The following is a 13,046-nucleotide window of genomic DNA, read 5'->3' on the forward strand; positions in this document are numbered from 1 at the left end:
GCCAGGAGCCTGCTTCCTCCTCTCTCTCTGCCTGCCTCTCTGCCTACTTGTGATCTCTATCTGTCAAATGAATAAATAAAATCTTTAAAAAAATAAAATAAAATATATTTGAACCAAATAAAGTGATTCTGACGCTTCGAATCCTTAAACTACATATTTTTGGGTTGATGGTTATTCTTTAACACTGGCAAAACTAGGATGTGAACCCAGTTCTGTCTCCAAAGCTCATCATGCTTGTTTCACAGCTGCACTAGATTAAAAGAAATTATCTTTTAGGGGCACTTCGGTGGCTCAGTCGGTTGGCTGTCTGCCTTGGCTCAGGTTGTGATCCCAGGGTCCTGGGATCACGCCCCAACCTGGGCTCCCTGCTTGGCAAGGAGCCTATTTCTCCCTCTCCCTCTGTCTAGTGTGCCTAGGCCTCAGCTCCCCCTACTAGTGTGCTCTCTCTATCAAATGAATAAATAAAATCTTAAAAAAAAAAAGAAAGAAAGAAAGAAATTATGAAGTTTGGTGCAAAGTCACTTGATATTTTTACCAAAATGTTATTTAAAATGTATTTTTAGGGACGCCTGAGTGGCTCAGTTGGTTAAGCCACTGCCTTTGGCTCAGGTCATGATCCCAGGGTCTCAGGATCGAGTCCCGCATCAGGCTCCTTAGTTGGCAGGGAGGCTGCTTCTCTCTCCACCTCTGCCACTCTGCCTGCTTTCTCTGACAAATAAATAAAATCTTCTTAAAAAATAATAAAATTGGGGCGCCTGGGTGGCTCAGTGGGTTGAAGCCTCTGCCTTCGGCTCGGGTCATGATCTCAGGGTCCTGAGATCGAGCCCCGCGTCAGGCTCCCTGCTCAGCGGAGAGCCTGTTTCCCTCTCTCTCTCTCTCTGCCTGCCTCTCTGCCTACTTGTGATCTCTGTCAAGTAGATAGATAAAATCTTTAAAAAATAATAATAATAATAATAATAATAAAATAAAATAAATTTTTTTAAAACTTCAGTACAAAAAAATTTCTGAAATTCTCTGACACTTATAAGCCACGACAAATTTATAAAAAGGAACAGAAGAATTTTAGAATAACAAATTTATCAAAATACACAGTCCGTATTATGTTAGTACATAATACTATTTTATATTTCCTCATATATTTTTCATATATTTTTCCAATCTTCCTATGTCCCACATGGAATAATACAACCAACAACTGCTTAAAAAACACCCTGTGGCTTATTCATTTAGGAGCAGAGAAGGAAGAAGAGCTTCAGCTCCAGGTACTCATGAAAGCTGTATCTGCTTTAAATTGGGGGGGGTGTCAATCCTTATGGGGACATTCAAGAAGAACCCATTACTTCCTGGGTTCCCTCCATCTGGATTAACAGTGTTTAAATCCAAAACCTAAATTGGAAAGGAAAGGACATCTTCAAGGGCAGCATCATCCTTCAAACATAAATAATATGTATAATAAATAATAATAATAAATAATAACCCTAATCTTATTCCACTAAGCACCGGGCATTGTTTTAGGGGAGGAAAAACCGCAAAAAGAGTGTTCCAGATGTCAAGATTTTTTAATTAAGGGAGAGACCCTAATATTATTAAAAATGATAGAGAGCAAGATACAGATGTTTGATCAATGAATCTTTTGTTCTTTTTAAAGTAAAAACAAAGAAAAAATTTTTCTTTTTTAAATATAAATACAGGAAGGAATGAAGGAATAATTTAGATAACTCTATTCTTTTCTCAGGAGTTTAGACCCATTGATTTCTGCCTAATTTTGGATATATCCCCATAATGTATATTATAATGACACTTGTGAAATGTTCTGTTTCTCCCAGGAACATTATACTAGATTCGGTAACTGGTTAGAATAGGCTAATATAGGAGGCACCTGGGTGGCTCAGTGGGTTAAAGCCTCTGCCTTCAACTCAGGTCGTGATCCCAGGGGTCCTGGAATCGAGCCCCACATCAGGCTCTCTGCTCAGCAGGGAGCCTGCTTCCTCCTCTCTCTATGCCTGCCTCTCTGCTTACTTGTGACCTCTGTCAAATAAATAAATAAAATCTTTTTTTTTTTAAAGATTTTATTTATTTATTTGACAGAGAGAAATCACAAGTAGGCAGAGAGGCAGGCAGAGAGAGAGAGGAGGAAGCAGGCTCCCTGCTGAGCAGAAAGCCCGATGCGGGGCTCGAACCCAGGACCTGGGATCATGACCTGAGCCGAAGGCAGCGGCTTAACCCACTGAGCCACCCAGGCGCCCCTAAATAAATAAAATCTTTAAAAAAAAAAAAGAATAGGCTAATATAGACCTTAAGAATGAGATCATAACCACTAGATAAAAAAACAAATTAAGAAGTACTTTACAGGTCAAGGAGAGAAATGGTATATAAATTTAAAAATATTGACTATACATTTAGTCCTAACTAGAATTAATTCACATCCACATTACTAGATTACTTACTTAAACTGATTACATTGCATTCATAGGCTTTGTGTTAATTAGAAGAATCATCTCATTAAAACCTAACATAAACCTTCTGCTGTAGGGGCTAATACTATTATTCATAGACATGAAACCAGGGCATAAGTTAGGTAGCGTACCAGGTATCCTGGAGCCAGTAAACGACAGAGCTAACATGCAAATCCAGGTCTCCCTACCTCCAGAGCCCACTCACTACACTACACCAATTCTGTAAGTTGGTTTTACTTAATTGTGATATAATCACTTTTTGTTTTGTTACATTTCATCAGATGTTCCAGAATTATGTATGATCTTTACATAAGTAAAGAGTTAAGACATCCCACCATGAATAAATGTATGTGCAAATAAGCTCCCATTTTCAAGAAGGATATAAGCTAAAATATTTGACTTTTTTTCTTCACCCTGATCTTTATTTCAAAAAGAGTGAAAAGACTGGAAATGTTCTAAACTTATTGGTAAAATTTAACCAAAGAGTTGATGTGAGTTCTTCCACACACGAGTCACAACTAAAAGTAGAAAGAATGAGAAAATTAGAAAAGTCACTATTTTGCAACCCCTAAAGAAATATGGATCTAGACAATGTCATGAAATACTGCTAATTTATTAGTTGAGAAGTGGAGGGATCACCTCAAGCCAGTGATCTTAAGTGGTGCAAAACAGAGTACTAGTACCACGTATGAAATATTTTTGACTAGAAAAAAAAATGGAACCCAAATCTAATCAAGCCTCCAGATCTACTGGCCTACAGGAAATTGGAGGGACATATGTACATGTTAAAGGACCCCAGGATACAGTCATCTTAATCAAAAATGCTGGGACAATCTACAAGACATCACCCAAGTCCTTCAACAAATAAATAATACAAAATCCAAAAAGAGGAATTATTATTGATTTTTAAAGATTTTTTTAAGATTTCAATATATAGCAATCAAATAAAATGTACAGATCTTATTTGGATCCTGATTGGAACAAGCCAACTGTAAAGAAGACATTTCTTAGACAGCCAGAAAATATTAAGGGATGATATTAAGGGATTATTAATATTGCTGGACAAAGAAACAATAGTCCAGAAACAGTAAAAGAAAAAAGTTGTCTGATAGTGACCATACTAAAGAATTCACAGAACAAATGTAATGGCTAATATTTGCTTTGAAATACCCCACCAAGGGGCGCCTGGGTGGCTCAGTGGTTAAAGCTTCTGCCTTCGGCTCAGGTCATGATCTCAGGGTCCTGGGATCAAGTCCCGCATTGGGCTCTCTGCTCAGCAGGGAGCCTGCCTCCTCCTGTCTCTCTCTGCCTGCCTCTCTGCCTACTTGTGATCTGTCTGTCAAATAAATTTAAAAAAAATATCTTTAAAAAAAAAAAAAAAAAAGGAAGGACAGGGAAGGGAAAATGGAGATCAAAACGGCACAAGGTTGGTTACTGCTGAAACTGGGTGGTGGGTACATCAGTTCTCTTCTAGTTTTGCATAGGTCTGTAATTATTCTAGTCTATTTTTGTGTAGGTTTAGAAATCTCCTAAATGTGATGAGGAATAATGTGTGCACCTTGCTTGGATTCTGATTCAAACAAACTCATTATACAAGGGCACTTTGAGACTATGGGAGAAAATTAATAATTTGGTTGAGTATGATTTTAGTATTATGGTTATTTTTTAAGTTGCTATTTAGTAGAATGATATACTAAAGTATTCAGGGAAAAAAATGATAAAATATCTTGGATTTCTTTTTTTTTTTTTTACAGAAATTCATATATGAGAAGGACATCTGGGATTTGCTTTAAAATACCTCAGGAAAAATAAAAGCATAAAGGGGAAATAAATGAAACAAAAGTGACAGAATGTTATAACTACTAATTTCAAGTAAGTGATTAATAAACCTAATTCAAAATAATTTCAGCCTAATATAATATAAACTCCAGGTATCTTTGAATAATTCCACAATAAAATATTTTCTTAAAAAATGACTTCTAGGGGCACCTGGGTGGCTCAGTGGGTTAAGCCTCTGCCTTCAGCTCAGGTCATGATCTCAGGGTCCTGGGATCGAGCCCCGCATCGGGCTCTCTGCTCAGCAGGGAGCCTGCTTCCTCCTCTCTCTGCCTGCCTCTCTGCCTACTTGTGATCTCTCTCTCTCTCTGTCAAATAAATAAAATAAAAATAAAATCTTTAAAAAAAAAAAAAAAATGACCTCTAGGGGCACCTAGGTGGCTCAGCAGTTAAAGCCTCTGCCTTCGGCTCAGGTCGTGATCCCAGGGTCCGTGGATCAAGCCCTACATCGGGGCTCTCTGCTCAGCGGGGAGCCTGCTTCCCCTCACCCCACTCTTTCTCTGCCTGCCTCTCTGCCTGCTTGTGATCTCTGCCTGTCAAATAAATAAATAAAATCTTTAAAAGAAAAAAAAGACTTCTAATATGGTTTTACAAAAAACACTAAATATAACCAAATAACTAGAAATTGCTGTATTTTCTGAGGCTGAAAGATCTACCAAGAAATAAATATGTATATCTTATAATATATATACATAATTTAAAGTAAGAAAAAAGAAAAAGAATGACATTATTTTGACAAAAAAGAAATGTATAAATTTAAAATACATTCAGATAATTGTGAGAATGAAGGATGCCGTCATTAAAAGATTGCAAACCTGGGTAGGGAATATAGTAGGCATTCAATAAATGTTTCTGAATGAATGCTACTCTGTCAATGATCATTTTCCTCTTATATTATCTAGGAATGTTGACATCTAAATTTCCAAAACACTATAGTCAACAAATTTAAAGGTTTCTAATTTTGATACACCTCCGTTGAAGAAAATCTTTACCATAACAAAAATCAGTATTTAAGAACTAAGAAAGGACCCTAGATATAATACAATTCAACCTCTTGGTTGCACAGATAAGATGATGGGGCCCAGAAAAAATACACCTCTATTTATACCCAAAGTATTTACTCACTTCATGAGACCCGAATTCTTCTTACTAAATGGTCCAATGATTTTAAACAGCAGCTCCACAACTCCATTTTTCCCTAAGGATACTGAATTCACAGCTAGGAGGCAGAGGAAAGGATGCAAAATGATTTTAAAACCTCAACAAGTAGAAATGTGTATTCTTGGTGCTATAGAGCTGAAAACATACACAAATTCTTTAGCAGACCCAAGTCACTCATAAAGACTACCTTAGCCGATCACTTGAAGGGAAGACTATTGTTTTTCGTTTTGGCTTTATTTACTACCTTGCAGTTATATAAAACAACAAAATGTTACTATTTTAAAGTAAGAGTTTTAAGATGCTCTATTTATTTCTTCAATAATTTAAATACCAGGTCATGGAGATTCAAAGACAAAAACTAACAGTGTGGGCTGTCAGAGAATACAGTCTAGAGGACAGTGACAAAAATAAACAAATAATTAATAAGTTACTTTCGAAACAGATTAAGAGCTGCAGGCTATTTAGTTACACCAGTATGGAGCCCCAAGTCCATAATGAAATGGAAGGTATCTCTGGAGAAACCAACGCCTGGGCTCACTCTGTACCAATGAAGAGGAGCTAGCTAGGACAGGGGCTGCTGTAAGGAAATGTCTCTGGAGACAGGGATAACACAGCAAACAGAACAGAGTCAGTGAACACCATGGGTATAAAGTTACACATTAAAACATACAGTACCAGATAAAAGCTGGTGGATGATGAGGTGGGAAAAGAAGGTAAACAAATGACAAAGCCCTAGAAGTTGTTCGTTCTTTCAACTACATGGAATTGCCCAAAAGGGCCCGACCAATCAGAAATGCATTTTAATACACAGGTCAGATGTCACAGCACTGTGGGGAAGACTGATTTGAGAGACACGGTCGCTGGCTGTGGTCCAGCTGAAGGGTGACGAGGACCCTGGCTAAAGCAGCTGTAACAGGGAAAAAGAAAACTCTAACAACTGTAGAGTTTCACACAGAATATGCAAACAATTACCTAACCAGAAAAATGTGCCTAACATTTTCACTCTGAACAAATATATTTTAAAAGTCATAGATAAAACATTTACTAGTCTTCTAATGGTAAATTCAGTAAGATGCCTCCAAATATGTCAGCTAAAGTCTTGTATGATTTTAATTTCCTCAGTATCTATTTTTCCATTATCCTTTCTAATTTTATCTCTCCGTGGTCTTCCTTTTTCCTTAATTGGGGTATTCAATGGTTTATCTGTTTTAGTTTTTAATTTTATCTGAGTATAGCTGACACACAAATGTTACATTAGTTTCAGGTGTGCAACTTAGTGATTTGACAAGTTTATACATTACGCCATATTCACCACAAACATAGCTACCATCTGTCCCATTATATTGCTATTACAGTATTATTTTATTTTTAATCCAATCATTTCACTTCTTAAATCAACTGGGGTTTTTTCCCTAATGTATTCTTTTTTCCTCTACATTCCTCTGTTTTCCTTGTGTTTATTGCTCCCTTCCTAACTTCTTTGGTTAGATATCCAATTCATTCACTTCCTTCTATCTTTTTAATTACATAAGTGTTAATTATTTAAGTGGCCAAAGCTATTTTCCTATGAGTTCACCTTTAGCCATACTGTCAAAGTATAAATATAAATAATCATAGACATACATAAAATTTTATACACACACACACATATGTATACACCCCCATCTCTACTGCTTTGAATGCCATTATTCTGCAATATCATGTACTCCCCACAATTTCAATTTCAGGTATTTTGTTAACCACCCTAATCCTGTAGTCAGGGAATAGAAAGAAAATCTATACCTCCTAGGTTTGGGACCTAATATTAGAGACAGTGTGTATCTGCACTGGGAAACTCTCTGTGATCTCTCTTCTCTCCAGCTTCCTCGGAGGATGCTATACTATTCATTTTTCTGTTCTTCTACTTCCCTATAAATAATTAGCTCCAGGTGACTAACCTTCCATATGCCTTCCTTCTCAGCTTTCCTCTCATCTGCGAAAATCCAAACAGGCTCAGCAGTTCTTCCAGCTGCCAATACCCTCCGATTCTTCCACATCTTTCCACGGACTGTCTACTCATTCCCTTCACTACAAGCTTTTACAAACTGCAGGAAATGAGAATTCTCAAGACTTTGTCAACGCACCTTCCTACCCCACATCACTTCCGTAGTGGTGGGATTAGGAATTACAAAGGGTCATATTAACGTATTATCTTTTCTTGTCTACAATTTTTAGAGATTTAAGGAGTTCGGGTACTTTTACATTTTCATTTTGTGTAAGCTGACAGCACTGAGCTAACTGAAAGAGGCTTAACATACTTACAGTTGGCAGAATATACTCGTAAAAGCTGAAGACAAGGCAAAACCAAGCGATGATTCTGCAAATTTTGTTTGACCAAATTCAGGGTTATAGTAAGAGCTCCATTAATTCTAGCTTTCACTCCAAATTTTTTGTCTGTTTGAAAAAATGAACACACACAATTTATTCATGTATAGTTTTTGAATGAAATGAAAGGTCATAAACTATATACACACTTTTTAGAATAAGCATTTTAACCAAACACTTCAAAATTTATCTCATATGTATGCCACAAAAGCACTGGGAGAACTCCTAAATAATCACTATTCTAAGAGCTTAGAGAATCATTTTAATCTGCGTAGCTAGACAACTATAAGCTGAAATTGGGTTCTATTCCAAGGATGCCTTTCTCTGTTAACCTAACCTAAATCAGCTTTCTCCTTGTTTCAAATCCCATGTTTTCTCAATTTCTGCTTTTTAACACTTTGCCTGTCTTACTATTATAATAATCAGTCCTACAATTATTATATCTCTTTTGGTCTGACTAGATCATAAGCTTTTTAAGCACTGAGAGTGTGTAACACCAATATGAGTACTAATGAAAAGCAAACACATTTTACCTACATGTTCCTTGAAGCATTCCCATCCATACTTCCTCTTTCCAGCTTCAACCATATCCATGTAATATGCATCCTTTGCACACATACACAGCAAACACACACACACTGAGACACACTTGTGATTCTGATATCTTTCTCCCTTTTTCCAATCTATGCAACAGAATTCCTCATGAATTTAGGATCCTCAATTTTTTCAGGTCACCAGTTGGCTGTAAAAAGCAGCCCATGACTAAGACCAAGAAAAAGCAGCACTATTTTAGATTTTCAAAATTTACCAATTTTCAAGGCAAACAGAATCAATGTCACAAATGGTTCTATGATAAACACACAAGTGGAAGCCTTACCTTTAGGTCCAATCTTTGCAAGAATAGAATGAATCTGCACCATCAACTCCTCATTCGAGGGAGATTCCTTGCTGGCATTCACGAGTAACTGCAACAATATTTGTGAACCACCTTTGGTGACCAAGAAACTTGCTCTTCGGCCTCCACCTAAAAAAAAAAAAAAAAAAAAAAAAAAAAAAATTTGTTTTTAATTGCTTAAACAGCACATCTTCCCATAGCATACTAGACAACCCAACTTGTTAGCATTCAAGAAATATTTCAAATGATGACTTCTGAAATCAAACACCTCAAAATCAAATTTTCTTTTATCTCATTTAGTGTCTTAGTTAGAACATAGCAATGAGGGTAAATACAAGCGATGCCAAAATTCTACATTCAAGGCTCTGAAAATGGGTTTTGGGGTGGCTTGAGGGAGACTTGAAGACCCCTCAAATCAAAAACAAAGCAAAAATAAGAGTACGACATTTCGGTTTCCAAATTCTGATGCTCAGAATAGCCTCTATAGGAGTATCAGAAAATTCCAAATAAAGTACACATGATATATTGTTGATCACTGTTTACAAACAGAAATTAGACCAAAGGAAACAAAAACTTACCAGCTGACACCAGCTCAACAAGAATGCTTAAGATATTAAGTGTAGTTTGAAGATCTTTCGTGTTCTGAAATAAATAGTTTATTTGCTGTATTAAACCATTGTAAATCTATGATTCCCAAACCTTTTCTGATCCTGTTGTGAACTACCTATATTTTTACAAATGACCCTTCCAACTTCCCTAAGCACAAAGGTATTCAGGCTTGCACTATTCTCACTTAACACTTCAGTAGCTTCTTCTTGCCCCCGAGAATGTCTACAAGTCATCTGAGCTATTGTTTTCTTAGTATCAACATTATTACAAGAGGAATTAATTTGTCATCTGAACTCACCATCTTCTACCAAATAGATAACCCAAATGAATTAATCAAAATGTAAAAGGCACAACTATGTATATATAGTGACTACTCAGTCACCTAGCTCCCCTCTCAGAAGGCAATGGCATTATCAGTTGCTTGCGTATTCAGCCAAAGATAATGTGTACACAGGAAAGAAATCCATGTAAATATATGTGTATATACAGATTCATTTCTCCAAGTGGTATTAACCTATGGATACTATTTAATACATTGATATTTTTATATATCAATAAATCATTTCTTCACCCTTTTTAAAGGACAACCATATGGCTATGCCATTGTTTATGAAACCAGTTACCTACTAGTGGAATATTTAATTTTTTTAATCATTTGCTACTTAAAAACTGCAACAAGAAATTAACATGTTTATACAGAATCAAGTACATCTCCATATGGGATAAATTCTTAGAACTTCTGAGTCAAAGAATATGGGTATTTACTTCAATGAATATTTACTAAATTGTCCTTCATGGAGTAATGTACACTCCCACCAACAACGCAGAAGAGTAACTATGTCCCAAGGTCTGGATAACCAATCTAAAAGAGAAAATGTTTAAACACTGTACTTTGGTTACATCTCTTTTATTAAAAGCAATGCCTGGATAAGAAAACCAGAGAAAGCAGAATTATGGCCTATTTAAGGAACTGCTTCGTCTCCAAAGTAAAGGAATTTTAAATGTTTATACAGAGGAACTTGAGAAGTGCTGTGTATCGGTAAACTGGCATGGGACCCTTATTCTTTGCCCTTCCAAAAGGGAGTGAATGTTGTCTCTGCTTCACCATTTGACCTTATAGACTAACGGAACCAAAAAGCCACATCCAGACCAGTTAGAGGATTACGTATTAACCAGAAACACTTGTCTCAGCATTGGGGGTATGACACGGACCACCAACTCACTAGAGAGGAATCTGGAACAATGAGAGGGACAGACATGTGTTAAAGAGAAGAGAGGACTGTGGCAAAATATTGCTCGTGTTTGGCAAACAGATCTCATCTTCTTCCTGGGTACACAGCCAAAGGACATTTTCTAGCCCTTCAGTAATTAGATTTGGGCCATGTGACTGAGCTCAGATTGAAACCTGAATGGAAGTTGCACTGTTATCTCTAGGCCTTACCCAGACAAGTTTCCCATATATAATTCAACGCCTCCCACTCCTGCTGATCTCAATAAATTGTGATAGAGCAAACAGACAAACCAAGGAATGGTGTTCAATCTCAAGTGCCATTTGCATTTCTTTTCCTGGGAACTGTCTATAATGTCTACACATTTAAATCAAAGTCTATTGATTTAACTTTTCTTTACTGATTTGTAGAAGTTCTTTATATGACAAAAAATTATACAATTTGAAACATTTTTCCTCAATTTGCCAAGTGTCTATGGTTTTTTTTCCTCATGTACTTTTGTTAATATAGTTGAATTTAACAATCTTTTCCTTTAGTGCTCCTGGGTCTTTTGTATTAGAAAAGCCTTCCCTGTTTTAAGATTATTTAAAAAATTTTCCCATTACTTCCTTTAGTATTATGATTTTATTTTCCATGCTTAAATCTTTGCTACTGATATGGAATTTACTTTGGTATAGGAAGTAACGATCCACTATTATTTTCTAAGTGGCTACCATCTGTCCCAGCTCCCCCTAGTAAATAATCCCTCTACTCCTCACTGATCTGAAATGCTACCTTTCTTAAGTGGTTTTAAATCGCCCTATGCCAAGATGCCCTTCAACAGACGAATGGATAAAGAAGATGTGGTCCATATATAGAATGGAATATTATTCAGCCATCAGAAAGGATGAATACCAAACTCTTACATCAACATAGATGGGAGTGGAGGAGATTATGCTGAGTGAAGTAAGTCAAGCAGAGAAAGTCAATTATCATATGGTTTCACTTACTTGTGGAGCATAAGGAATAACATGGAGGACATTAGGAGAAGAAAAGGAAAAGTGAAGGGAGGGAAATCCAAGGGAAAGACGAACCATGAGAGACTGTGGACTCCGAGAAACAAACTGAGGGTTTTAGAGGGGAGGGAGTGGGAGGGGGATGGGTGAGCCTGTTGGTGGGTATTAAGAAGGGCATGTATTACATGGAGCACTGGGTGTTATTTGTAAACAAAGAATCTTGGAACACTACATCAAAAAAAATAATGATGTACTGTACAGTGACTAACATAACACAATATAAATAAATAAATAAATAGCCCTGTGATCTTAATTTATTTTTGGACTTTCCACTCTGTTACACTTATGTCTATTACTCACATACAATTTCTAACCCATCTGAATTACTAAAGTTTTACAATGTTCTCTGATATTTGGTGCAGCTAGTCCTTTCTCTCTTCTTTTCAGAAATGTCCTTTCTATTCTTGCTTATTATTTTCCCAGTGGACTTTAGAATTTTAGTATTTTTACTGAGATTATGTTAAACTGATAGATTAATTTAGGGGAAAATGACATCTTGTACCATTTTTAATAGGAAGTAATTCCTATCAAAAAATATGAATTCAACTCTCAGTTCTTTTTTTTTCCCAGTTCTATTGAGATATAATTGGACATATAATACTATGTACTTTTAAGGTATACAACATACCCCCTGTTTTTAACATAGCACTGAATAAAATTTAAAATTCTGATCCTAAATATATCCTTCTGATCCACCCAAAAATGTCACACTGGGATAGAAATTTAATTGTTACAAACATAATATAGTTATTCAACCAATATATGTAGTAAACTAAATCACAAATATATATCACCTAAAATAATACAATAAATGAGAATTTCCAATATCAATCATTTACTTTAAAGATTTATTTCCAGGTAATGCTTTATTTTTTTATTACCAAGTGGCACGTTAAAATTATAAAATATGGTTAACATTATAATCATAGAGAAATACACTTAGAGGTTACCTAATATATATTAGAATGTTTCTGCCACTGTTTCAAGTGATAATTTAAAACATAAAATTTCCATTCATTTGCTTTAACTCTAGGATAAAAATTTTGTACTTTGTATATACATTTTTTCCTTCTACTTGTTGGTATTAATAGTTACATAATTAAAGCCTGTCCATGATTTACCTCTAGGGTTGACAGCAGAACTTCCATTCCTGTAGAACCTTTGGCTGTCATTTCTCTCCTTGTCTTTTCTGAAAGGTATAAAAAAGTTTTCTTCTAAAACAAGAAAAAATTACATATACCTTTATTCTACAGCTAATATAGAATTAACATGACTCAATTGGTTTAGTAAACATTCTAAATTGGTTCTTAGATGTTTCTCCCTCTGATGCTGCTAATTCTACCGGGTGGGAACTTCCAGATCTCAGTTTATAAGCCCTTCCTTGCATTTAATAACATCTCCTGACATGAATTAAATGAATCCCTGTCAATCCATCTACAAT

At 35.9% G+C, this 13,046-nt stretch overlaps 1 protein-coding gene across 1 annotated transcript in view; it reads right to left on the bottom strand.

Annotated features, from left to right (window-relative positions):
- Positions 1 to 13,046, bottom strand: part of AGTPBP1 (ATP/GTP binding carboxypeptidase 1) — a 158,192-nt gene that overhangs the window by 102,525 nt on the left and 42,621 nt on the right. The window contains 5 exon segments of the mRNA XM_047700023.1: positions 5,418 to 5,511; positions 7,755 to 7,886; positions 8,695 to 8,841; positions 9,291 to 9,354; positions 12,727 to 12,794. Of these exon segments, the coding sequence (XP_047555979.1) occupies positions 5,418 to 5,511; positions 7,755 to 7,886; positions 8,695 to 8,841; positions 9,291 to 9,354; positions 12,727 to 12,794 (505 nt within the window).

The sequence above is a fragment of the Lutra lutra genome, chromosome 13, assembly GCF_902655055.1.
Source record: "Lutra lutra chromosome 13, mLutLut1.2, whole genome shotgun sequence".
NCBI lineage: Eukaryota > Metazoa > Chordata > Mammalia > Carnivora > Mustelidae > Lutra > Lutra lutra.